General features: G+C 33.7%; 3 protein-coding genes and 1 pseudogene across 3 annotated transcripts; 3 read left to right on the top strand and 1 right to left on the bottom strand.

The window, feature by feature from the left end:
* The first annotated feature begins 328 nt into the window (after positions 1-328).
* LOC132180509 (cellulose synthase-like protein H1) lies at positions 329-8945 on the top strand. Its single transcript, XM_059593369.1, has 9 exons — positions 329-657; positions 754-1078; positions 2490-2615; positions 3096-3212; positions 3336-3548; positions 3684-3798; positions 4238-4413; positions 6264-6614; positions 8128-8945. The coding sequence occupies exons 1-9, from the start codon at positions 401-403 to the stop codon at positions 8674-8676; spliced, it is 2229 nt and encodes a 742-aa protein (XP_059449352.1). The 5' UTR covers positions 329-400; the 3' UTR covers positions 8677-8945.
* Positions 8946-9114: 169 nt separating this feature from the next.
* LOC132181547 (cellulose synthase-like protein H2) lies at positions 9115-12564 on the top strand (annotated as a pseudogene).
* Positions 12565-16394: 3830 nt separating this feature from the next.
* LOC132181546 (cell differentiation protein rcd1-like) lies at positions 16395-20778 on the top strand. Its single transcript, XM_059594801.1, has 9 exons — positions 16395-16592; positions 18038-18109; positions 18599-18688; positions 18917-18959; positions 19464-19570; positions 19807-19902; positions 20041-20231; positions 20483-20552; positions 20653-20778. The coding sequence occupies exons 1-9, from the start codon at positions 16395-16397 to the stop codon at positions 20776-20778; spliced, it is 993 nt and encodes a 330-aa protein (XP_059450784.1).
* A 1151-nt stretch (positions 20779-21929) lies between these two features.
* LOC132180510 (uncharacterized) lies at positions 21930-25832 on the bottom strand. Its single transcript, XM_059593371.1, has 3 exons — positions 25399-25832; positions 23534-24582; positions 21930-22326 (listed from the first exon to the last, which is right to left on the bottom strand). Exons 1-3 carry the CDS (start codon positions 25717-25719, stop codon positions 22155-22157), a joined length of 1542 nt encoding a protein of 513 aa, XP_059449354.1. The 5' UTR covers positions 25720-25832; the 3' UTR covers positions 21930-22154.
* Positions 25833-26297: the final 465 nt, after the last annotated feature.

Below are 26297 nucleotides of genomic sequence, written 5' to 3'. Positions count from 1 at the left end.
TATATATGGTTAAAATTAGACTTAACTTATGGGAGACACTAATTAAGATTGTTACATACCACAAAGCTTTCGAATCCGACATCCACGGGCCCCTACTCTATTCATAAACTACTTCCTCCGTGACTTTTGAATTGATGACGTGGTATTTGGCTCTGATACCAATGATATAAACTTTAGATAAAAGTTATCTTTAAAAATTGGCTTGCAAGAGAAGAGTACTCAACAATATGTATACACACGATTAAGATTAAACCTAACCCACGTATAGAAAGAACACTAGGATAGGATAGTAATATAAACGTACACTAGCTTCCTTCTCCTTTATAAATTAACAAACACAGTCTTGGAGGTTTAAACACCTTCAATACGACAGAGATACTGATCTATTTCTTTGTACTCCATGGCCACTCAGAACTCTCTCCCTCTGTATGAAAGAATCCAGCGCAAAAACACCGTACAAAGAGCCATTGACATTATAATCTTGTTCCTTCTCTTTTCTCTCCTTATTTATCGTCTCCACTTCCTCAACGACCATGGCCTCACTTGGCTCCTTGCCTTCCTATGCGAATCATGGTTCTCCTTCGTTTGGGTTCTAATCATGAACAACAAATGGAACGCTGTAGAATACAAAACATACCCGGACAACCTCTTGCCAAGGTAACAGAAATGTTTTTAAAACATGTTATATAAAGGTTTTGGTGGAAAATTTTCATATTCATATGATCCCTTGTATTTATAATTGTTCTCTGATAGGGTAACCGAGCTTCCTTCAGTGGACATGTTTGTGACAACTGCCGATCCTGTGCTTGAACCTCCTATCATCACCATAAACACCGTGCTCTCTTTGTTGGCGGTTGATTACCCAGCTCACAAGTTAGCTTGCTATGTATCCGATGATGGCTGCTCTCCTCTCACCTTCTACTCTCTTGTCGAGGCCTCAAAGTTTGCTAAGTTTTGGGTTCCATTCTGTAAGAAGTACAATATTCAAGTCAGAGCTCCATTTAGATATTTTGCCGACGACTCCCTAACGTTCAATGATATCTCTTGGGAATTCCAACAAGAATGGAAAAGGATGAAGGTAATCGAAAGCCGGAGTTAGGTAACATTTTGTTGTTATACTATCTTCGATATATTATATGATATAGGACAGGGATGAGAAGTGGCTGTGGAAAAATTTATTTGTCTTCATAATTTATTAGAACATTAAATAAAAAATTACTATTATTATTATTATTTTTTATATAAATGATAATTTTTTATAGCTCCACAAGTTTTTTTTTTATTTTTATTTTTTTATTTTTATTTTTTATTTTTATTTTTAACGAATTATCTCTCCATTGATATAACAATCAAATGGGGCAAAATGCTCCGTACAATGCCAAAGATATAATTTAAAATCTTCATAACTCAAACATTATTTATGACACACACATTAGCCTCTCAAGCTATTATAAAACAATATCTATGAAAAGTCACAGTCTCAAACAATTTTAGATCTTCAGCAAATTCTGACGAATCACGTCTGTATCCGCTGTCAGGTCCTTGATTCCTTGACTTTTTTATCTCTGCTACTAGTGTTTTATCAATCGTAATCCCCTTCATTGCCTTTAGCATAGTGATAATTCTTCTTTATACTTGATAACTCCTTTGTCATCGGTCTATGGTTTGCTCTCAAAAAATGAACCATAAAAAAACAAAAAATTGACCGGAAACCAATTCCGTTATTCTTAAGGATTCGTGAAAACAAAACTTAAGAAAACGAATAAAACTTCACCCCATAAATTGCTACTAAAAGCAGATCTAGTGCGAATACATTCTTATTTAAAAACAATGAAAATACAATAACAAAACCCAGCACACCCTCACTCGTTCCATGCGCTACCGCTTGCCAACCATGCGCCGCTAGAAAACACCCCGAAGACTATTGACACACATGCCCTGGTCAATCTACGGTAGTGGCAAGAAAAAAAGTGGGGCAGGGGAGAAGGAGAAAGGGGGCGGATAGGAGGGAGTCATAACTCCCTCCCCCCACTCTGCTATACTCTCTCTGTGTTGCTCTCTTTATATCTCCACAAGTTACAAAGCAACTTAAAACAAATACAACAAAACTCAAACTCTCAAAACAGAGGAAACCAAAACAGAACACCGAACCAACAAAGAATCTATACAACAGAGATTCACGCTATAGACCGACTAAACATCACAACCAGAATCCAAAGGATTCAACTTACAAAATCAGCAATCAGAAACTGACCAAACAGCAGCCAATAGGATCTAAAAGGAGCAAAAAGACCTCCAGAACAAGGCCAAGAAGGACGCCCACAACCAGCAAGAACAAACCGCAAGATACCTCCATCAACAAAGATAATTGATAATTAAGTTTATCCGTTAGAATACACACATAAAAGAAAATGTTAGAATATCAATTAAATTGTTAATTTCTTCCTATCACTTTTTATACTTTTCTAATAAATAATTATTTTCTGTAGGTGGAGTATGAGCAGCTTTGCCATAAAATTGAGGATGCCGCCCAAAAGTCCATGCCATGTGATTTTACTGGAGAGTTTGCGGAATTCTCAAATGTAGATCACAAAAACCATCCAACTATTATCAAGGTAAACTCAATATATTATAGATTTTTTTTTTTTGGCCAGTGCAAATTTGCAAAATAATCCCATGAATATTATGGAAGTTTAAAAATTTTTACCTTGTCTTTGGAGAACGAGCAAGGTATATCTTCTAGATCCATGAATGATATGTAATGTCCAAAAAGGCTCATTTAGATAATTTTATTGCTAGTGTTATTAATTAAGGGTACTATAATTTTTATTTTAAGTCCCATACAAATCGACGTGGCAATCTACACTTATCACTTTAGCCAATAAAATATAAAGCATATAACTATGCATATATATAACACGTATCACGTTAACAAACTGAGATACCAATTTGTGTAAAACGTATCACTTCAATCACTAAATTGTAGTTTGTAACAAGATAGTACACAATCCATCACTCATTTTTATAAAATATAAATTTTCACATGAGATTGTAAAGAAGTTGTAGTACATCAACTACTTTTCATTTTATTTTAGGTTTTGTGGAAGAACAAGGAAGGTCTTTCAAATGGATTACCGCATTTGGTGTATGTATCTAGGGAAAAGCGACATAAGCATCCACATCATTACAAAGCAGGTGCCATGAACGTTCTAGTAAGATCATGCTATTTATGCCAAAGGATCAGTTCAGAATCCATTTAGTTGTTTAGTTCTTAAAGATAACTTTTAATCCTAACGTTATTTCTTTTTCTTTTTAACTGTTTTTATCATATATAGACGAGAGTATCTGCATTGATGTCAAATGCTCCCTATATGCTGAACGTTGACTGTGATATGTTTGTCAACAACCCAAAAGTTGTTCTTCATGCAATGTGCCTGCTACTTGGTTCCAAGAGTGAAAAGGAAATTGCATATGTTCAGTTCAAACAAGTGTTTTACAATGGATTAAAGGATGACCCCTATGGCAATCAGTTCGTGGTTTTTATTGAAGTGCGTAAATTTAAATCTTAACTTGCAAAATAGGTCTTCTATTTTCCTTTTTTTTATTGTTCATATATATTTGTGACTAAAAAAAATGTGATTAATTTCACACACTAATTTACTGTATTTTGCATGTTTACAAAGTTTATGATGCGTGGAATATCTGGAATTCAAGGACCTTTTTATGGGGGAACCGGATGTTTCCATAGACGAAAAATTATTTATGGCCTATCTCCAGATACCATGGAATCAATTAATGGTAAGTAAATTAACATGATTTTTTCTAATTATAAGAAAATGTTTAATTTCAAAAATCCAAGTCCTTCTCCCTATTTCAACTAGATTTTACCGGCAACACTTTGGAAATTAATTTGGGTCCAAAAGAGTATTGGACTTTTATTAATGATTTTTTTTTTTTTGTTTTTTTAATGATGTGGAACCCTTCTAAGGCATGGCTACTTCATGTACTCATCCTTGAATAGTAAACCCCGAATCCATGCAAGGCGCCCTCCCCTAACACGGATTAGGTAAGACTTGGCTAAAATGTGGGAGTGGCCCTAAAGAATTGTTTGCACACAAAAAAAAAAAAAAATTGTACCTTAAAAGTAATGGAGATGCCACCAAGTCCATGGAGATGCCACCAAGTCCAAGGAATTAACCACTTGTTATGACAAGTATTTTTCATTTTCATTTGGTAGGAAAATTGGTTGAGGATAAGCTTTTAGAATTTGGGAGTTCAAAGGAGTTGATCAAGTCTGTAGCTTATGCTTTGAAAGGGAAGACAGGCCCAGCTGACCATCTTTGGGACTCCATTGAAGCAGCACACCAAGTCGCCAATTGCGGCTACGAATTTAGTACGAGCTGGGGTACAGAGGTTAGTAGTAACCAAAAAATATGAAAACCCCCAAATTGAGAGCTCTTATTAACATATTTTTAGTGGCTCCATTACATGTTACAAATTAATTATTTAAAAGTTGCTCGAAGGCTTCTTTAATTTAATTTTCTGCATAAGGCTTCTTTAAATAGAAGAATTGATCATATCCTTTGTTAAACTTGTCACACTAATATTAGTCTTTGTAGTGGGATTTCATTTCTAAGATTACCTAAATGTTTGACTGTTCAAAATTTACATAAAGAACTTACTTTAATAACAAAGATGATATGTATCTTTCTTTCATTAACTTTGTTTTAATATAATAGACTCATTTTATCTTTCACACCAAGGATGTAAGGAGCTAGGTCCCCCAAAAAGTTGGAAACAAAAAAATTTAAAAATTTTCTAACCTTTTTTTTTTTTGGCCATTTTTTTAATAGTGGCCCCTAAAAAAGAGTCCAACATAGTCCCCCCAGATTGTACTCCTGGGAATTAGATTCTCTCGATTTTAAAGAAAGCATTTCATGATTCATATTATATTTTGTTGCATATAATCTAATGGTGTACGTATATATAGTGTCACATTATTTAAAAATTTTAAATGATACAATATCATATATATTCACCATCTAGCAATATATACACCATTACATATATATATACACTAAAAAATTAAGCAAAATATGGACGTTTGCAATGTGACATTTTTTGCCCAAAAAACGTCTCTATTTAATTAAGGACGTTCAAATAGTGACATTTTGCAAATGTCCTTATATATAGTCATTAGAATAAAATTAAGAGACGTTTGAATAGTAAAAATGTCCATACAAGGAATATTTTTGCAAAACGTCCTCTTTTGGAAGGGGACAAGGCAATAGTGTGCACGTCACCTTTTTGAAAGGTGACGTTTTGCACTATTTAAATGTCCATACTCTTTAAAAAATTAAAAAATAAATAAAATTTCCCAAAACAATATATATATATATATATATATATATATATATATATATATATAATCAAATTAATTTTATTTTAAAAATAAAGAAATTCAAATAATTTTTTTTTAAAAAAAATAATAATAATAATAAGAGGGTGGCTTCTGTTGAAAAAACCCTGCTAGTGGAGGGGTTGCACCCATGCCTGCCAAGGCCACCCCACACCAGGGAGTGCTTCGTGGGCCATCCGTGGTGGTGCCAAACGGCAACCACCCAGCCTATTTAAAAATAATAATAATAATAATAATAATAGTGTTATATATATGTGTGTGAGTGGAATATGAGAAATTTTGAAGCTTTTTGATGTGGATGGTTGCTAGCTATAAACACAAACTTCAAGTGCCAATATTTTTAAAATTTGGGACATTTAAACAGTAACATACTGTTCACACGTCCTTATTCATGCATGAATAGGAACATGTGAATAGTGTTATTGTTCAAACGTCCATATTCACTCATGAATAGAGACCTTTGAACAATAACACTATTCACACGTCCCTATTTTTAAATAGAGACGTTTGAACAATAAAACGCTTTCTAAAAACATCCCTATTCCAAACGTTACTAATTGGTTTTTTTTTTTTTTTTTTTGTAGTGATAAAATCTAATCTTCACCTCTTTCTCATATTCCTTTGTAATCTCTTATCGCAATTTGATGATGATTTTGGTCATTATATTGGTACCCTTTGCTTTAAAAAAAAAAATACTTGGGCATATTTTCTTTTCCTTTTCTTTTGATCTTGATTGAAACAATGTACAATATTATGACAAACATCATTATTATCATCATAGTTATTATATATTTTTTTTTCTATCTTTGGGTTTGTTCTCATGTTTGTAGCTACTCCATTTCAGTTGGGTTGGAGATATGGATCAATGACAGAAGATGTTTTAATTGGGCTAACAATCCATAAAAAGGGTTTGAGGTCTGTCTATTGTGCACCCAATCCATCGGCATTTTTAGGGTGTGCACCCACAGGTGGCCCTGCCGCAATGAACCAGCAAAAGAGGTGGTCCACCGGCTCGCTGGAAATTCTATTCAGCAAAAATTGTCCAATATTTGCCTTCCTCTTTGCAAAGCTCCAATTCAGGCAGTGTTTGGCCTATTTGTGGTTCTTCTTGTGGGGCCTACACTCCGTCTATGAGATCTTCTATGTTGCTCTTCTAGTGTACTCTATCATCACCAACTCCCATTTATTACCTAAGGTAAGTATAAACCACAACCATCCGATTTAAGCAGTCAATTATTTTTTCTATCATATAATATTTTTACATGTTTTCTCAAGAATTGCAAAGTATACCTTGTATATAGATAAATATTAAATAGTTTTAAGTTACAATCGGAATTAAATAATAAGATAATGGAGAAATAAACCACAAGATAATGTAGAGTTAAATCGCAAATTAAAATGGGGATAATTAGTGGGATATAAATATTTGGTAACATCAAATGTAAAAAATTACTTACTTCTTTGTTAATTTCTATATTATAATGTAGACTTGAATCGCAAGTTATGATAATAGTAGCATGCTTTTATTATTAAGTGTTATTTTATTTTATTTTTTTGAGAGGGAGGGTGGAGAGAGAGAGGGGCTCTTATTAAGGCCATGAACTTTGATTACTTATGTGTAGCTGAGTAATTCTATTAGTCTCTCTTATGTCACTTATATGTCCCTCCAAAGATGATGTGGCTCTTAAAATCACTTTTTGACCAAAATCTAATAATGATCAACCACAAGTCTAATGGTGATTTTAAGAGTCACATCATCCTTGGAAGAACATAAGAGTGAAACAAAAAAGACTTGTAGCATTACTCATTTCTTGTGTGAGTGAAAACATGCAAGTGAAAACATATCATCACTTTTGCATTTTAGCCCCAAAATTTTTAAAAGGAACATTTGACATCCACAAACTATTAAACTATGAAATTTAAACATTTAAATCATTTTTTAATTAATTTTTTCTGTCTTTTTGCACGAAATGGAAGTCACCTGCCTCGCACGTGACCTTTAAGCCCCTAAACTCCCGAAAATGTCATGCGATAAAGTGATTAAAAAGAAAAGGGTTAATACAAAAATAAAAATAAACAAAAGAGAAGAAAAATTAAAATTAAAAGAGAGAAATACTTGAAGTGGTTGAGCCACGCCTTATGGTTGACCTGGAAGTGGTCAAATCACCCTAATGGCCATTGAGGTTGGCCACCCCAAAAGGCCAAATGGGCCGAGGGTGATCAATTGACCTCCATTTGGCCAAAAGGGGAGGCTCAATCACTCCTAAATTTTATTTATTTATTTATTTCTTCTTCTTTTTTTAATTCTTTTATTACTTTAAACTCCAGGGCATTTTTTTAGAATTTAGGTCACATGCGACACATGTGACTTCAATTATGTCCAAAAAGATGGAAAAACTAAGTGAATAGCTAAATTGTCACAATTTAGTAGTTTGTGGGGTCAAATGTGAATTTTTAAACTTTGAAAGCTAAAATAATATGTAATGATATTTTTGAAGGTAAAATGTATTTTTCCTTTAGGATTTTATATATATGCTCATATGTGTTCTACCTCACCGAAATCTTTATTCTTAGTACTAACTTTTTTCTCATTTTGACAAGATCATTAGCGGAATCTGCATGGTGAAGCACATGAACAATAACATACTTCGAATATTTTTCATAGAAATTACTCTTTTTAAAAGCGTAAATATAATATGTGTTTGTAGGTTGAAGAACCAGCATTTTATGTACTGGTTGCTCTCTTTGTCATTTACAACCTATACACTTTATCCGACTACCTAAGAACTGGCCAATCAGTCCGAGCTTGGTGGAATAACCAAAGAATGGCAAGAATTACCATCATGAATGCATGGTTCTTTGGATTTCTGAGTGTCATGTTGAAGTTGTTGGGAATATCTGAGACCGTATTTGAAGTTACAAAAAAAGACCAATCTAGTGATTCTACCAATGATGATGATGCTGGTAGGTTCACCTTCGATGAGTCCCTAATTTTTGTGCCTGGCACAACCACTTTGCTGCTACACTTAACTGCACTATCTATGATCTTGTTTAAGTTGCAACCACCAGCTGATGATGGGCATGGGTCGGGGCTAGGGGAGGTCTTGTGTAGTGTGTGGTTGGTTCTATGCTATTGGCCATTTTTGAAAGGGTTATTTGGGAAAGGAAAGCATGGGATCCCCATATCCATCATATGCAAGTCAGCTGCGTTGGCCTTACTTTTTCTGCACTTTTGTAGAAGGACCATAATGGGTTGAGACTATGTTTATTGGAGTTTTTTTTCTCCCGATTGTTATATCCATCCGAATGGGCCGCGGTTGTCAAAGCTGCATTTCCAAACGATTTCCGCATTCCTGGATCTCCTTCTGTTCTCAGAGGTGCCTGTTGCCTTCCTTGGTTTGGTTTTTCTGTGTTTTTTTTTTTTTTTTCTTTCTTTCTTTTTGTTTCGTCTTTCCCTTTCCCTGTATTGTGCTTCTGTAACTCTGTTTGTTGTTGAATTAAGTTATTGTTATTAAAATAATAATAATAATAATAATAATAATGGGTTGAGACTATGTTCATGCAAAATTATAATAATGTTTTCTCAGGAGTGTACGTGATTTTGCTGGAAACATTGATGACATCCACTGAATTACGTCTAGAGACTTAAAACTATTTTTGTCTCACTGTAACATAATTCTCCTTATTTAAGGGAAATGGAGAGAGGTCATTTGATTGACAATATTTTATTTTTTTATATCTAATTGTGTATATGATGCTATATGGTGATCAAGGTTGCAACGCCATTAAAATATTGTAAATAACATGATATCATGTATGCTATTAAATTTAACAAAATAAAATCCAGGATAAAGTTCACATACTTCCTACAAATTGTCACTCAATTGACAATGTCCCCCCAAATTTTCAATTGTGACAATGTCTCCCCCCCCTCCCTCTCCCTCTTAAACTATCAAAATATTGTCAATGCAAAAAGATAAAAATGTCCCTATGTATTTCTTAATAAGACAAAAACACCCCTACAAATTCAAAAAATAAATTTAAAAAAAAAAACGAAAATTTTAATTTAAAATGAACAATTTTTAAAAAAGCAAATATTTTTTAAATGAAAATTTAATTTTTTTAAAAAACGAATTTCTTTTAAACGATTTTTTTTAAAAAACGATTTTTTCAACGGAAATTTTTATTTAAAAGAAACATTTTTTTTTAATTTTATTTTAGAAAATTAAAATTTTTATTTTCTTAAACGAAAATTGTTAATTTTTTTAAAACATAAATTTTATTACTAAAATTTATAAAACAGAAAAAAACAAAACAAAAAACAAAAACAAAATTCATTTTTATAACAAAAATATATTTTTTAATTTTTTTTTCTTATAAGGGATTTTTTTTTAAAAAAATTTTAAATTTGCCACTATTTGGATTTTTATTTATTTTATTTTTTTAGTTTTAGGTTTTTTCTAGAAGTTTTAGTATTTTTTTTTTTTATTATTTTACTAAGGGTAGTTTCGTCATTGGGGGAAATATTGACAATTTTTGGTAGCTTGAGGAGACTTTATCACAATTGAAAGTTTAAGAGATATTGTCAATTGAGTAGTAGTTTGAGGAGGGTAAGTGTTCTATGATGGCTTAAAAGATGACCCATATGGTAATCAAATGGTGGTTTTGTTTGAGGTGTGTCAAATTTAAATCTTTTTTAGAAATAAGTCTTCTTCTTCCTTTTTCTATATATATATATATATACACACACAATTTCATTCACTAATTGGTCAATTACTTTATTGTATTTTGCATATATATGTACGTACAAAGTATATGATCCATGGAATATCTGGAATTCAAGGACCTATATACAGGGGAACATGATGCTTTCATACACGAAAAATTATTTATGGCCCTTCTCCAAATCATAGTGTAGAATCAACTAATGGTAAGACATCTTTAATTATACAAGTGTCATTCTCCAAAATTCACCTGTCATGACTCACTATCTCAACTAGTTTTTTTAGTAGCAACACTTGAAATTTTGGATTCAAAAGACAACACTTCATTAATGGTATTTTTCTTTTTCCTTTTACAGGAAAATTGGTTGAGGATACACTTCTGGAATTTGGGAGTTCAAAGGAGCTGATTAAATCAGCTGTTCAAGCTTTGAAAGGGAAGATGGATCCTTCTTATAGTATTTGTACCAATATTCAGGCAGCATACCAAATTGCTAGCTGTGAGTATGAATATGGTACCGGTTAGGGTACAAAGGTTAGTGACCACATGGGGAATATGGAAAATATTTACCAAATCATTTAAATTTTTGAAAAAACGTGGCACCATGTATACCATTAAATACAATAAAATAAAATTTGAACCATAAAATTATCGGCTCCACTACTATATGTTACATATCATTTAAAAGTTATTTCAAAAGTCAACCTACGATCATAATGATTAAGTTTTATGCATTTTATATATATATATATATCAAATTGGAAGAGCATAATATCCTTCACTTTTTTCGTTGAACAATATTTCTCTCTTATCTTTCTATTGAGATATGATTCCTACAACGGCATCATTATTTTACTGCATGGGAAGCATACTTTCATGTTTTGCATATACAAGGATGAGAATCCTATGCTTACAAAAAAGTTTTTACAAAAAAAAAATTTAAAATTTTGAGAAACTCAATCATGTTATGCCATATCACTTTCTAAAAGTTTTTTCTTTTGGTACCTAGCATTTCTCTACAAGGATATATAGTCAATGACCAAGATAAGAGCATATGCATTTGTTTGTTAACCTTGTTTGCTTTCAACTTTGTGTGCTGGATGCAATGAAATCATTTTATTCCTTAACTAGCTTTCTCTCATTATGTTATAGAATCATCTTCTTTTTTTTTTTTTTTTTTTAAAGGCTAGAGACACAATTTTTTTATTACTCTTTTACAACTTGTTGAAGCTTACGTAGCTCTAATCACATGGTGATACGTGTCAAAAGTTGCAGGTGTCCCTTTATTTTTTAGTTTTGGGTCAAGGTTTTTCTTTTTTCTTTTTTCTTTCTTGGCCCGGATTGAAACGATATTATGATTATCTTGATCTTCATTGTTGTTATTATTTCTTTTGTTTGGTACACTCCCATGTTTGTGGATGTCCCATTTCAGCTGGGCTGGATATATGGATCAAAAACAGAGGACGTCAAGACTGGGTTAATGATCCACAAAAGGGGTTGGAGGTCCGTCTATTGCACGCCCAACCCACCGGCGTTTTTAGGGTGTACACCCTCGGGAGGGCCTACTGTAATGACCCAACAGAAGAGGTGGGCCACCGGCCTGCTTGAAATTCTATTCAGCCAGAATAGTCCCATATTTGCCACCCTCTTTGGAAAGCTCCAACTCAGGCAATGCTTGCTCTATTTGTGGCTCTTATTGTGGGTCATACGCTCCGTCCCTGAGGTATGCTATGCCACTCTTCCAGCGTATTGTATCATCACTAACTCCTCCTTCTTGCCAAAGGTTAGGTGAAGATCATGAACAATAAAGTATTGAAAATCTATTTCATAGATTTAATCTTTTTTAGAAGCTTATAATGTGTGTATATATGCAGGTTCATGAACCAGCATTCTCTGTACTAGTTGCTCTCTTTGTCATTTATAGCCTATACACTTTATCTGAGTACCTACAAACTGGCCAATCAATCCGAGCTTGGTGGAATAACTAGAGAATGGCAAGAATTACCACCATCAATGCATGGTTCTTTGGATTTCTGAGTGTCATGTTCAAGCTCTTGGGAATATCGGAGACGGTCTTTGAAATTACAAAAAAAGATCAGCCTAGTGATGATGTCAATGATGATGATGCTGGGAAGTTCACCTTTGACGAGTCCTCTATTTTTGTGCCAGGCACAACCATTTTGCTACTACACTTGACTGCACTGGTTGTGAGCTTATTGAAGTTGCAACCACCGGCTCATGATGGGCATGGTTCAAGGCTAGGGGAGGTCTTGTGTAGTGTGTGGTTGGTGCTATGCTTCTGGCCATTTTTGAAAGGGTTGTTTGGAAAAGGAAAGCATGGAATTCCCATATCTACCGTATACAAGGCAGTTGCTTTGGCATTACTTTTTCTATACTTTTGTAGAAGGAGCACAATGGGTTGAGACTTTGGTGATGCAATTATATAATAATGTTGGCTCGTATCATTTTTATGGTTCATATTGTTGGAAATCGATACATACTCAGATGAGACAATTACATTTTTCTTTGTTGGAGTCTGGAGACAACTTGATTTTACTGGAAACGTTGAATTGGGCATAGTTCATTAATAACATGCATCCAGCCTATTTCTAGGGAATTAAATTATTTTTGTGCTGGCATATTATACGATCTAGACGACCAAAAATAATGTCCTTTCCAATCTTTTAATTAATTAATTAATTTTTTTTTTTTTTTTTACATGTCTGCACATGTAATGACCGTCGCTTTGTATAAAGAGAGAGGATGCAAATTCAAACTAGTGACCTTCACTTTATGAGAAATGGTCTCGAGCTGATTGAGCTGAGGGCATCTTTCTTTCTTTTTTTTTTCTTTTTTTTTTTGATAAGAATTGTCAATTTCTCATTAAAAGATCAAATTATTATATAAAAAAAAAAGTACCCTATTATCTCATTGAAAGAGCTGAGGGCATCTTTCAATTTAGTTAATGTACCCTATTATATTAAAGTAATAATTAAGTGATTAAATTTACTTCTTCTTATAAGTTTAAACTTTTTGGATAACTAATGATTTAACATTATTTACCATTAAGATGGTAATATTTCCTTTGAAAACTCAAAATGATAAAAATGCCCTCCATAAAAATAAAATAAAAGGGAGAAAAAATCATACTCATCGACAATGACAATTTGACAGTTGTCCTTTTATTGACACCAGAGGATTTGCCATAACCTTCATGAAAGGTCCTCGAATCAAAAGGTTTCCCTATTTACATTCTTAAATTTTGTCTTTTCTATTTTCTCTGGAAACCACAATGGCGCATGCATGACACGTGCATCCACAGCATGGGCATCATCGATCTTGTCTCTCACGGCCTATTACTTCAATTTCAGACTCCTTCGATTAATGCTTATTCTTGCATGCTTGGTAATTTTAGATTTTCAATTATCATTTCATATTCTTGTAAATATTTTCATGATGTACTATTTTCTTCTTCTTCAATTCTTTTTTGTGTTACCACTGAGACGAATTAAGGCTTTGCAATGGAGAGATCTGATTGGCAAAGAAAAACATTGACAAAGGAGGTGATGATCGACTGATAGAAATGAGAGAGAAAAGATTAAAACATTGGATATATGCACAAGCAATATTTTAATTTTCTATAGTAATTAACTACATTATGAGACTTACTGTAACAAATAATGTCTTTTTTTTTTTTTTTTTTTTTGAACATTTTGAACTTCATTCATCATCAAAAAAGTAATCTAGAGCGTGAAAACTCTAAACAAACTCTACAAACAAGAGTGTTACGCTCTAAGTATACTAAGAGCACGATGCTCTTTTTTCTTTTTTCTTTTTTTCTTTTTCTTTTTCTTTTTTCTAATTGAATAAGGGAAAAAAGGCTACAGGGAGCACGATGCTCTTAAATTACAACATTATAGATATTCTTGGGAATTTATTCAATCCATACCTTATCCATGTCCTGTTTGGTACAGCTGCTTTGGCAAGACCATTAAACACCCAATTGCCTTCTCTGCGAGTGTGCCAAATCTATCAGTGCCTTAAGCTGTTGAGCACCTCTTTGATGTCTTCAAGCACTTGCCCATATTTACTCCAATTTTGAAAAATGACATTGAGTGCCTAACAATCTGTAAATAATCACCTTCCATAATAACAGATTGCAACCCCAGATCTCAAATAAATTCTGTTGGACTCAATGCCGTCTAGGCTTTGGCATTGAGTTACATAAGTTTAAAGATAATCTGCTAAAAAAAAAAAATTAAAAATAAAAAAATTAAAAATTAAAAAAAATTAAAAAAATTTAAATTTTTTTTAAAAAAAAAAGAAAAAAAAAAGCCTCATATTAACTAAATATAGCTAATATGGAAGGTTTAAGAACATTTGTTGGAGATGCTTTTATATGTAAGATTATATTGTTCATTATATTGTAAGATTATATTATTTATAGATTAAATTCAATATGATCTTTGACTTAGAAAAGAAATAAATAATAACAATTAGAATCACTAGATGATATACAATGAGAGGAAAAAACCTACAATGTTGTGTAACCCAATCATTCCAAAAACCACTCTATTTATGAAGTGTTTCTTGTCATTCTGAAATTATTCATGTGTAATTAGGATTTTCTAAAAATTTTAAGATGATTCTACCTTCTTCTTCTTTTTGACATATCCATACAAGGGATTATGATCATATCCAGTTCATTTGATGGGATAACTAACTAGATATTTTCTGGAGAGAATCTTGTTCTCCACACAAGAGAAAAGATTCGAACTAGTGACCTCTACAAAGCATGAAGCGTAGCTCCTAACCGATTGAGCTACCTCTTGGAGATTACCAAATAGTTTCCAAGTTCTTAATCTTTATTTTTAAACAAAAATTTTCAAATTTTATCATTCAGTATTTTTTTCCTTAAGTGAGACATATTGTATGTAAAAAATTAAAATCTTCTAAAGGTAAATATCAAAGCATTTTAATTTAAAAATAATTATTGGTATTTAAAGAACTTCATAGTATAATTATTTAAGAAATCTAAAAAGTCATAATCCATCAAATTATTACTGGTAAATGAAATGGAGTGGATCCAAATTTAGTTTTATTGCATTTAAGGGTAGTATATATAATGTCACATGTCATTTAAAAAATTTAAATAATGTGACAACAAATTCACTATGTGGCAACATATACATCATTACACATTTGATATGTAAAATCTAATTTGAGCTATGAAATATATCGTCTCCATTTCACTTAAAATGGAATGAAAATAATAGTGGTCCCACGTACTAAAACAATTACAATAACAATAATAATAATAATAATAATAATAATAAGTAGAAATCATGCTTTATCCCACCATTATCACACTTTGTTAACGTGGCAGAACCAAATAGGCCATTTAAAAAAAAAAAAAAAGAAATTACAATGGCTAATTAACACCGGCATGTCAATAGGTTGGAATATTGGTGGGTGGATAAAAGTATGGTTTCTAGTTTCTACCATTACTTCAATAATAATAGAATAATGGTTTATATACTACATCACAATTTTACTATGTTGATGTGTCATTGTCAATCTATAATTCAATTTTATTTTTTTCTCTTAACAGTAACTAATGGAATGATGAATTAACAATGTCACGTCAACATAATAGGTTTGATATATAGCATCTCATAATAATAAGAGTAATGCATTATATAACCATGGGTTCATAATAATAGCAAAATTGAGATTATGGCTGAACCACCTCATAACCTTGGGTATCTTTGTCTTGTTAAAAAAGTTTAAGGTTATTTTTGTCTTCTTAATGACTTTTAGAATACGGGGACTATTTTTAATTAAAATTTAGGAAAAACATTGCCTATTAGGTATTAGTTTGACGGTACCTTAAGATTTTTTATTTTATTTATAAGTACATCGAAAGACAAAAGAACTACAAAATACAACCAGAAAGCGGAGGGTCCTCCCACTAACAATCGGTGTTGTCTGAATGGGGAAGAGGAAGAAGAAATGCTGCCAAAATAAGATTTGGCTGCGGCGTACCTAAAGATTTTATTAATAAGAATAAAATCTTTTTGGACCCTATAAAATAGAGGGTTGAAAGAAAACCTCACTCCCAAGCACAGGCCTCCATCGTGCCATTGTCCGTACTGGTCCAAAGTCCAAACTTTGCTCTTTGTACTACGTACTACACGACCCAGAAACAGACACGAGCCGGAGATTTTCTGCAAATCTTTCAAGGTTTTCAGTGATGGCAAACCTTCCACAATCGCTGTTTGGGTCAGATCCGCCGTCGTCGTCGTCGACAGGAGCGTCGGTTCCGAGCACGTCCGGAGCCAACTCTTCCACTACTGATCATGAAGACCCCTCAAGGGTCTACGTGGAGAAGTTGATTGTTGCCCTTCGCGATGAGAATACCCGAGAATGCGCTCTTGACCTCCTCAACAAGGTTCTTTTTTTCTTTCTCTCTTTCTTTCATAGGTGTTCATGTTTCTCATTCATTGTTTGGTTGCCGAGAAAATGATGGGAAAATAACTAAAACCCACGATGAGGTACGGATTTTTCTTTCTATCTTTATCGTTTTTTCTTTTTATCGTCGAAGATTATGGTTATCACTTTGCGCTTCACATGTAGATGCAATATTATTGATAGTGAAGGAAAAAAAAAAAAAAAGTACAAGTGAAAAGTATGAGAGGTTTTGCTAAAATATTTGATTCTGACGACGCCAGTTTGAGGGTGCAATAATCTTAATAAATGAATTTTATTATTTTTCTCATTGCTTGATTGGTTGCCGAGAAAATAACATGAGAAGAATAGTAAACAAAAGTTTAAATCTTGTAACTGAAGTTTGAATCCGGTGTTTGCGTAATTAAGTACTTTCTAAGAGTTTTGTCTCTTTCCCATGATTTTTCTGGTATCCAAACAAGTCATGAACAAGGGTGATTTTATAGCATAGCTAGATTGCTAACTTTTATATTTAAAAGCCTCTCCATGTCATATATTTTTTTATTTTAAGAATAACATAAAAAAAGATAAATACATGGTTAGAAAGGTCATTAAGTTTTTCTCTCCTAGTCTCCAATTTATTATCAAATCTTCTGTTTTGGTTGGTTGCATAAGATCCTCTTATTAGGCTATTTAAATTTTACAAAAAAATTAGTCACTCTAAGTGAGAGAGTTGCCGGACCCATCTGCCCTGGATAGTGTGGGATGCAGGACCCATCTACTTGGAGTAAGTGCGCCCCGTAACTCTTCTTTTAAGCTGCCCAAATTTCATAATAAAAAATTATATATAATTTTATCTTTGCCCTCATTTAATAAAGGAGAATCTGATTTGGGCATGCTTTTTGCCAATATAACCACAGCCTTTATGGGTTGACCTGGTTTTGCTTATAAATCTCAGGGTTTAAAAGGTTGGTTTCCATAATCTTGATATCAGCTTTGGAAAGTGTTTTAATACCTACTTAAGGGGTTGCTGTATATAATATATATAAAGAACTTTACAGCGAAGGCAGATGAAGAAATTTGGCTGGAGGCAATGGGCTATTTAATGCTTGTCTTACGCTGTCGACCAAAAAAGTAACCGATCAGTGAAGTCGAAGTATTATTCGATTTTTTAAAGAGGGTGTTTTAAACGGGCCATAAGTTTATTCGACAAAAATACGTACACGAAGTGATTTTGCCGGAGAGAGGTCCTCGTTATTAAAAATAATAAATAAAAAAAATTGTCAATCGATAAGAAAATAAAGAAAGAAACAAACTTTGTCTCTTTGATTGCATTTTTTAATTAATTTCCATTTCGTATTCAAGGATCTACTTAATTAATCTTCTATTTATATGTCATATGAATTTAAACAAGCAATATTTTTTTTTTCCCTTTCTTTGCCCCCTCAGACTAGGGCAACTCGTGAAGATTTAGCTCTACTGTTATGGCATTCTTCTGAAACAATATACAAGCTCTTAGAGGTATGGCATGCCACTTGACTTTGCTCGATCGATGCTTTTTGCAATAAATGAACTTCATTAATTTTTGCTAATTTTTTCCTGTTTGTCTTACATTAAGTTGTTTATTTCTCTAACTCGCTGCTCTAACACACATCATATTTTCTTATTTACATCGATTCAAAAAGTTTTTTTTTTTTTTTTTGTTCTAAATATTTGGAGAAAAATCTTACTACAACTTTTTCTATAATTCTCTTACAAATTCACATGGCAGTCATCTACATGATTGTCATGTGGTACAACAATAGTAAAAAAAATTCAAACAATAAAATTTGACATGTAAAAGTTTAATTATTTAATAGTCGATGTGATAAGCGTCACGTCAGTTTGTAAAGAACTTATAGTAAAAGTTGTAATACCTTAACAACACTCATATTTGAAACGGAATATAATTAACCAGCTTTCAATTTCAACATTAATGTTCATTGTTGAATCTGTCATTAATTGTTTCAGGAAATACTTGCAGTATACCGCTTAATATCAAAACCAAACCTTACAGAAAGACAATCAAATCGAACATGCAATGCTCTTGCTCTACTTCAGGTTAGATAGACTTGATATCCTATGTTTGACGAGGAAACAGGCCACATGTTCTTAGATTTGAGAAAAAATTGATTGAGAATCTAGTACTAATTTACTGAATTTAATGTACAACTGGATATATGGTGTGTATATATATATATATATATATATATATATATATATATGTTTATTATAAGTTTCTCATTATATTTTTAAGAATTGTAACTGATAAATTGTTTTGTTATACAGTGTGTAGCTTCTCACCCAGAAACAAGGAAGCTGTTTATCAAGGGTAACTTTACCCAATCCTTAAAATGAAGAAGACTATTGCTTGGATCTGGCAGAAGTAGTCCAATTTACATCATCATTTCCTTAAAGCAAAAAGAGCAAGGGATTGCATACATTTGAATCCATAATTTAAAAGTTTAGGAACACAAATTTTGATCCACATACGTACGTTGTTGTTTTTACATCCATGTTTCTCATCATGACAATATAAAACTTAAGATTCCATATGCATATGATTTTCTCCATCATTGCATTAATTGTTCATGTGATTTTTGCCACATTACTCTGGGCAGTGTGTATCATTTCATGGTTTTTTACCATAATTTTTGAAGTGGTTTTCTTCTACAGATGTAGTTCTATGTATCATTTCTTATCAACCTCTGTTTTCATATAGAATTGTGGAGTTAGTAGATTTATTCATGAAGTGTATTTTCATCTTTTCTTATGAAGATTTGCTTAATTGTTACATGAAATTCGATGTTTTCACTAGTTGGTTACCTTTTTGCAGCTTACATACCACACTATCTATACCCTCTTCTTAACATTATGAACAAAGAAAAGCCCTATGAACATTTAAGGCTTACCAGCTTAGGTGTTCTTGGTGCCATAGTGAAGGTAACTTTTCCTTCTCCTCAATAGTCTTATTTAATTATCTTGTCTGGAAGATGTTCCTCAATATACATTAATGCTGGCACAATTTTGTTAAATTAAAGATAAACTTTATCTCAAATAATTACATAGTGAATTGTACTATTAAGGAAAAGGAGTGCTTCATCAGAAAAAATATATATATAGTCTTAATTGTTATTATATTAACGAAATTAACATCTTCATCCTGATTCTACCTGAAGTCTGGTGATGAAGATGCCATTCTTTTTCTTCTCGAAAGTCAAATATTTCCTTGTTGCCTTCGCTGCATGGAAGTAGGCCAAGAATTGTCAAAAACAGTAAGTGGCCTAGCTCGATTTCTCAATACTTGGAAACTGTGAAAATACTTGCTCTGCTTGTGCTGAAACATTCTGTTTATATATCTGCATGCTTCTGAGAAAGTAATCATGAACTTTTTAGTATATTTGACAATACAGGTTGCCACATATATTGTTCATAACATTCTTATGAAAGACGAGGGGCTCAAGTATTGCTGTGCTTTTGCGCAACGATTTTATGCAGTGGACCATGCTTTGCAAAACATGTTAGAAAATCTTGCTGAGGAGCCCTCACACCAGCTGCTAAGACACATTATTGGTTGTTATCTGAGGCTCTCACAAAGTCCAAGGTCAATTGAAATTGTCCATTGAATGTTATTAGCAACGGCAGTTTTATGTGAGAAGGCACCCGAGCTCCAGCTGTCTGAGCAGTTCAAACATGTATTGTTTAGATTGCTCGGACACCTGCTCAAACAGAGTGAGGCTCAAATGTCTTCTCACATAAGAATATGCCGCCTGATACCAAGCCGTACGTATTAAACGTTGTTTGTTTAAACTTATGTTGAATATCTATAACTATGGGTTAGAATTTTTATTGCAGGGCATGTGATGTGTTAAGATACTCCCTTCCCACGAGGTTAAGAGATCCTACCACGGTCAACCTCCTTCGTGTAAGTTCTTCACGGCTTCATTAACATTCTTGGTTACAATTCCTATACAAATCTGATTGTTTTTCTACATTATTATGACTGGTGTGATTTTTCTTTTCAGGACGACCCAACAGCCATGGGTTGGCTGCAACAATTATTTTACAATATGTCAAACACAGGCCAATATACAACAGTGCCGACTGGAGAGTTATTTGCACGCTTGCTTGGAGGCTATAAAGCTGGGTGAGCGTCATCCATGCTGCTTTCCACACCAAAAGAATTAACAATCTATCTTCACAATTACACTCTCTGCTTGTAATATGGCATTGTTGATGTATATTGTGTTACTATATGTCAAAGACATGTAGCAGTACTTCATCGTAATCCTAATTTGGTCGATGTGGGAGCAAATGGTAATGGAAATATATATATGTCTTGGAAAATGTTTGGGGGGCATTACATCTTTTACGGAGCGTGTTTGGAAAAGAGTTTCGAGGAGAGAAATGATTAAAGAATTGATTGACGTGATATAAAATAGAAAAGAGTTCAATTTTTTTTTTTTTTTTTTTGTGTCAGAAAAAAGTAAAAGAAGTTGTTCATTAACGTGGAGAAATGAGGTTAACTTTTTAAGGAGAAATGAAAATAACTCTTTGTCAAACACCCTTGCTTTAATTTTCTTACAAATTCACGTGACAATCCATATTTTATAGAATAAAAGTGACACGTATGGATCGATAATTTTAGTGGTTAATGTAATAAGTAATGTTATATCAATTTTTAAAACGTGATAAGTGTCGTGTAAACTACACAACGTAGTGTTACTTGGATGAAGAAATTTATAGTAAAATTTGAAGAACTCCTAACAGTACTCAAAAACCATAGCTCTTTACTTCCTCCCATTTGATTGCATATGTTCATCTTCTCTATCTAATTCAAGATGAGGCTCAACTGTTTGTTTTTAAGGCACTAGTGCTGGAAAGAAAGGGTTATAGATAGGTGTACATCAAATTCCTTATTTGAATTAATTACCAATAGAGTAATGATATATACCACAACAATATCCTACTACTATTTCACTATGATGGCATGACAATGTCAATCAACTCTTGTTAAAAAAAATTGAGTAGATTAACATTAACATCAATATAGTAGAATACTTGTAAGATATTGATGTTGTATATACTATATACATCACCCATCATGCATTTATTCCACTATACTGACGTGGCAGAATCTAGTAACCATTAAATATATTGTTTTTAACAATGGCTAATGGCTATACAACCTACTGCAGTGGCATGATGGAATAAATGTATTGTGTATAGCATTTCTCTATTACTTCACAAGGAGATCACAGCTGTTTGCCCAAAATAATTAAAGAAAAATGTAGGAAGGACAGAAGGAATATGAAAGCTATATGACCATTGAAAAAAATTAATAAATAAAGAATGCAAGCATTTTTAAGATTGGAACTAGAATACAAATTGGACGTTATAACATTACATGATCAAAGTTCAAGAACAATTGGGTAGGGGATCTCTGAACATTCCTTCAACTGTGCTGCTCTGTGCAGACGAGTAAATAAGACAGGTCTCTCGCTTGAGAAAACAAATTGAACCCATCTCACTTCTGGGGGATTGAGAGATTGCTCTCAAGCATAAAGGATAGATCCTTCATTTGTGACATTATTTTCTCTACATCATCGGCATTTGGCGTGGTTCTTGCACTGGAAACATCTCCACCTTTTGTAACATCTTCAGCATCACCTGCAACTTTTGAATTTGCAACGGCCATCCTGAAACATGCAACAGAACAAATGAGACCCAGAAATTGGCTCGGTTCATTGTCTTAAGTACAGAAAGCATAAACTAAATGGAATTAAAAAGAAGATAATTGAAAAGCTTTACGCTGGTTTTATTGAAAAAGATATCCATATCATAATAGTCTTGCAGGTATCTATCATCCACCAAATTTCTTAAGCATAAATTAGACATGTGAACACTCATGCTTGTGCTCATGCACATGTATAAATCTCAATCAGTTTCTGGAATAACTTCAATATAATCTTCTTGCCTACACGAATCCTTCTAGTTTGCTGAAATACCTAGCAAGTCTAAGACCTCCACCCTCAGAATCATGACCCTCTCGACAATTTAACCTTATTCTCAAAATCTACCTTGACAGCCACCACTATAGCAAAAACTCATTTGCTTCACCCATAACTAACTCCAAAACCCAAGATAGTGACAACTTGTCACTTCACTAGACCAGCACTTCCTTGCCACAACCACATTACCACTCAACCACCTCTTTTTATGAGGGGTTTCTTTCTAAGGTGAAATGGATGCCTAATATCCAAGCCAACAACCATTGTGGGGAAACAGACAGACATGGAATACAAAACATAGAATGTAAATTCCTCCCAAACCCACACCAAGATAAAGAAAACACGAAATGAAATGAAATGCTCCCTCATCATCTGCAAAAGACAAACATATACCATAAGCAACCAAAGGTGAAAGACAAGCCCATGCTGTTCCACCACTCCCAGTCTTCCAACCCCCCTCCCCCTCTTTTCTTCTTCTCTCCCTCCCTGTGGCCAAGTCCCCTTTTTTGGGCTTATACAGCTCCTACTCCAAACTGTTGTTGGCAAATGGCAAAAGATGCATTAAGAGATTGATAAATCATAAATCCACAAACTGGTAACCAGTGGTCTTGAGTGATTTGGCTAAGTGCGGAAGTGCGCTGACTTTCTTTTTGGAGTTGCGCGTGTGTGTGTATTAATAAATAAAATAGTAACTATTGTTGTGAGTTAAATGATCTGAAAACCAATGCGTGTGTGTGTATTAATAAATAAAATAGTAACTATTGTTGCGAGTTAAATGACCTGAAAACCAACCCTCTGAGGGATGTTACACATTATAGTCTAGCAGGATACTTCAAAACTCAATTGATTAAATTCAATTCTTCTAAATGGAGATTGACATCCCATGTATACAAACCTGTCTGAAACAGAGGGCTCTGATTGAACATTGTTCACTTCTGGAGCACCATCTGGATTGCTAGATGCTCCTGAGAACAAATGCGGCTGTGAAAAGCTACCAAAATCCATATCCTGCAGGTTGTTTGGTGAGCTGAACAAATTAATTTCTGAATTCTGCTCCATAGAAGGTGCTGTATGATCAATAGTTTGTTTCCAAGAACTATTAGAAGGATCTTGTGCACTAGTTGAGCTTGTAAAATTATTCCACGCATCAAATGAATCATCATCTTCATCAGTGGTCTTATTATCAGGTGCTTTGTCACTGTTGGTTTGCAATAGATCAACTTGTAGCCAATCAACACTCATAGAAGAAGAATTATTTGCATTCTCTGCTAATTTGCCATCCTTCAGGTTTGCAGTCATTTCAACCTGCCCAGTCCGAGCAACTACCCCTGAGTTGGAATTACTCCATAGATCATCTTGAAACCATCCATCATTCATAGATGCTGATGGAATGGTATCATCTTTCACTGTTGTATCAACAGAATCTTTTCCAGGACCAAAAACTGTGTCCAAATGAGTAGAAAAATCACCCGCAGAAGCCACAAAAGGGTCAACTGATTTGGTTTCTTCATGAGGTGTTCCTGAATCAGCAAACTGGAAGTTTGCCTCCCAACCAGAAAAAGAGTCACCGCTCTCATCTTCCAAAGACCTCGTAGCTGTCTCAAAAGGCTGAACATTCTCAAACAAACTAGGATTTTCACGAACTTGGAAATCATCACTTTCTGTACTTCCAATTTGTTTGTTCCACAACAACTGCTCTTCAGATGCACTAGAAGCAGCATCTCTCTTTCTATCAGCAAAAAAGTTGTCAAGATTGACTCCTGCCAAATTCAAGGAACTTTTGCTTTGAACTGGTGTCTCAAATGAGACACTAGTCTCAACTTTCTCCGATTCAGCAGACCATCTTATTTCTAAATTTAACAAATCAGACACTGGAAACTCATCTTTTTGTGTATTCCGTCCTCTGCGTGATTCATTTGCTCCAACAATTGGTCCTGCCATCTCCTGAACAAAAAATGTACCATTTTCACCATATATCCTTCATGCAATGAATCACATGAAGTTCATTTCTAAATAACACCACACACACACACAGAGAATTATATACTAAGGCTTCCCAATTAGCACATCAAAACTGTCCCCATCTCCAGCAGTCAGAGCAATAACTACGACTCCTAAGCATAATCATCCTTTCCATGAATTTGTTGGTGTAATAAAAGCAGAATACCATCAGTACAACCTCAAAATAAGCTGTGAATTATTCTCTTTCTCAGGAAGACCACCAAAATTTCGTATCAAACTCCCACCAAGTTATAATTCTGAAACCCATGCCTGCTAAAGCTACGATCCCCATTAGCACTTTGGAAACTAGTTCATGCTCTGAAAAAGCAAGACTTGCATTCACATTCGTTTTTTCAACTACATCTCTACGTCCTAAGTAGCAAAACTGGTTTCACATTGTGCTTCTTAAGCATTCAAAAACAGCAAACTTGGTTTCAATTTTATTTATTTACTTTATTTTAAACATTAGATTTTCTGATCCAAGAAACAGATACGCCTAACTTTACCTACAATTTAGAAGCCCATACATAAAATATATGCAAAAACACTCAAGACTCTAATTTTCCTTTCTTTTCCTCTACTTTCTCGAGAACCCAATACACTAAATGTCGGCATAACTTCAATAACTTCCTCAAAATCCAATTCCCACCCTTCCTAATCTTCAAAACTCCCACCTTTTATTCTCATTTCCCCTCCAACTTTTTCGGAAACCAAACATAAACCACCGAATCAATCCAAAAAAATGCATCTTTCACTTACCGATCCGTCCAGGTCTAAGGACTCGAGCAACCATCGGCACCCGACCGTGTCGCGAAAGTTGAGGGGCTCGGGAGGTGGGTCCCGCCTCTGATGGCGGCCACAGAAGACGCAGATCAGGGACTGTACGCCTCGGAGGAGCCTGGCCTCGCATTGCTTGCAGCGGAGGTACGGCGGCGAGGGGTCGAGCTGGGCTAGTGTTTGTTGCGGCGAAGGGAGTCCCGGGAGCGAAGGGTCATCTGGGTCGTAGGAAGAGAGATTCGCTTCTTTGCGCAGCGAGATCTGGACCTGCCGTATCAGATCGTACGGGATTCCCATCGCCATTGCTAGGGTTTGCCCAAAACGAAATGTTTTGAGAGACTGAGTGAGTTCCAGATCTTTCAAAACGAAATGTCGCCGCCAAAATGCGTTGCCCGACGAAACTTACAGGCGCGTTAACAAACATAGCCCAACTGCCGCTCAAGTCTATAATTTTTTTATTTATTTTTATTTTTTACATATTTACACAAGAAAAAAAAAAAAAATGACATCCGCTTCATGAGCGTAGTATACAGCCGATTGAGCTACCCTTCGAAGATAGCCTATAATTTGTTTGTTATAATAAAGAAGTTGCCTATTTTATTTATTTTTTTATATTTAGTTATGTTTGATTTTGTAGGATAAAATTATAAGAGTGTAATTTTAAATAAATCGTAAAAAATATATTATTTAGAATTGTGTCTTTAAAAAATTATAATTATAAAATATAAAAAATATATATTTGTGTTTTAAAAAAGTACACAATTTTAAAAAGTTAAACTATATTTTTAAAAATCACATTTGAAAAATCCTTGTTTTGAAATTGCAAACCCAAACCGTTATATTAAATAAATTAGAAAAATCGCTAAAACACAAAATATTTT

This window comes from Corylus avellana, chromosome ca5 (assembly GCF_901000735.1).
Source record: "Corylus avellana chromosome ca5, CavTom2PMs-1.0".
Classification (NCBI taxonomy): domain Eukaryota; kingdom Viridiplantae; phylum Streptophyta; class Magnoliopsida; order Fagales; family Betulaceae; genus Corylus; species Corylus avellana.
Note: the sequence above shows the minus strand (reverse complement) of the source record. Positions and strands in the feature narration are given on the sequence as shown.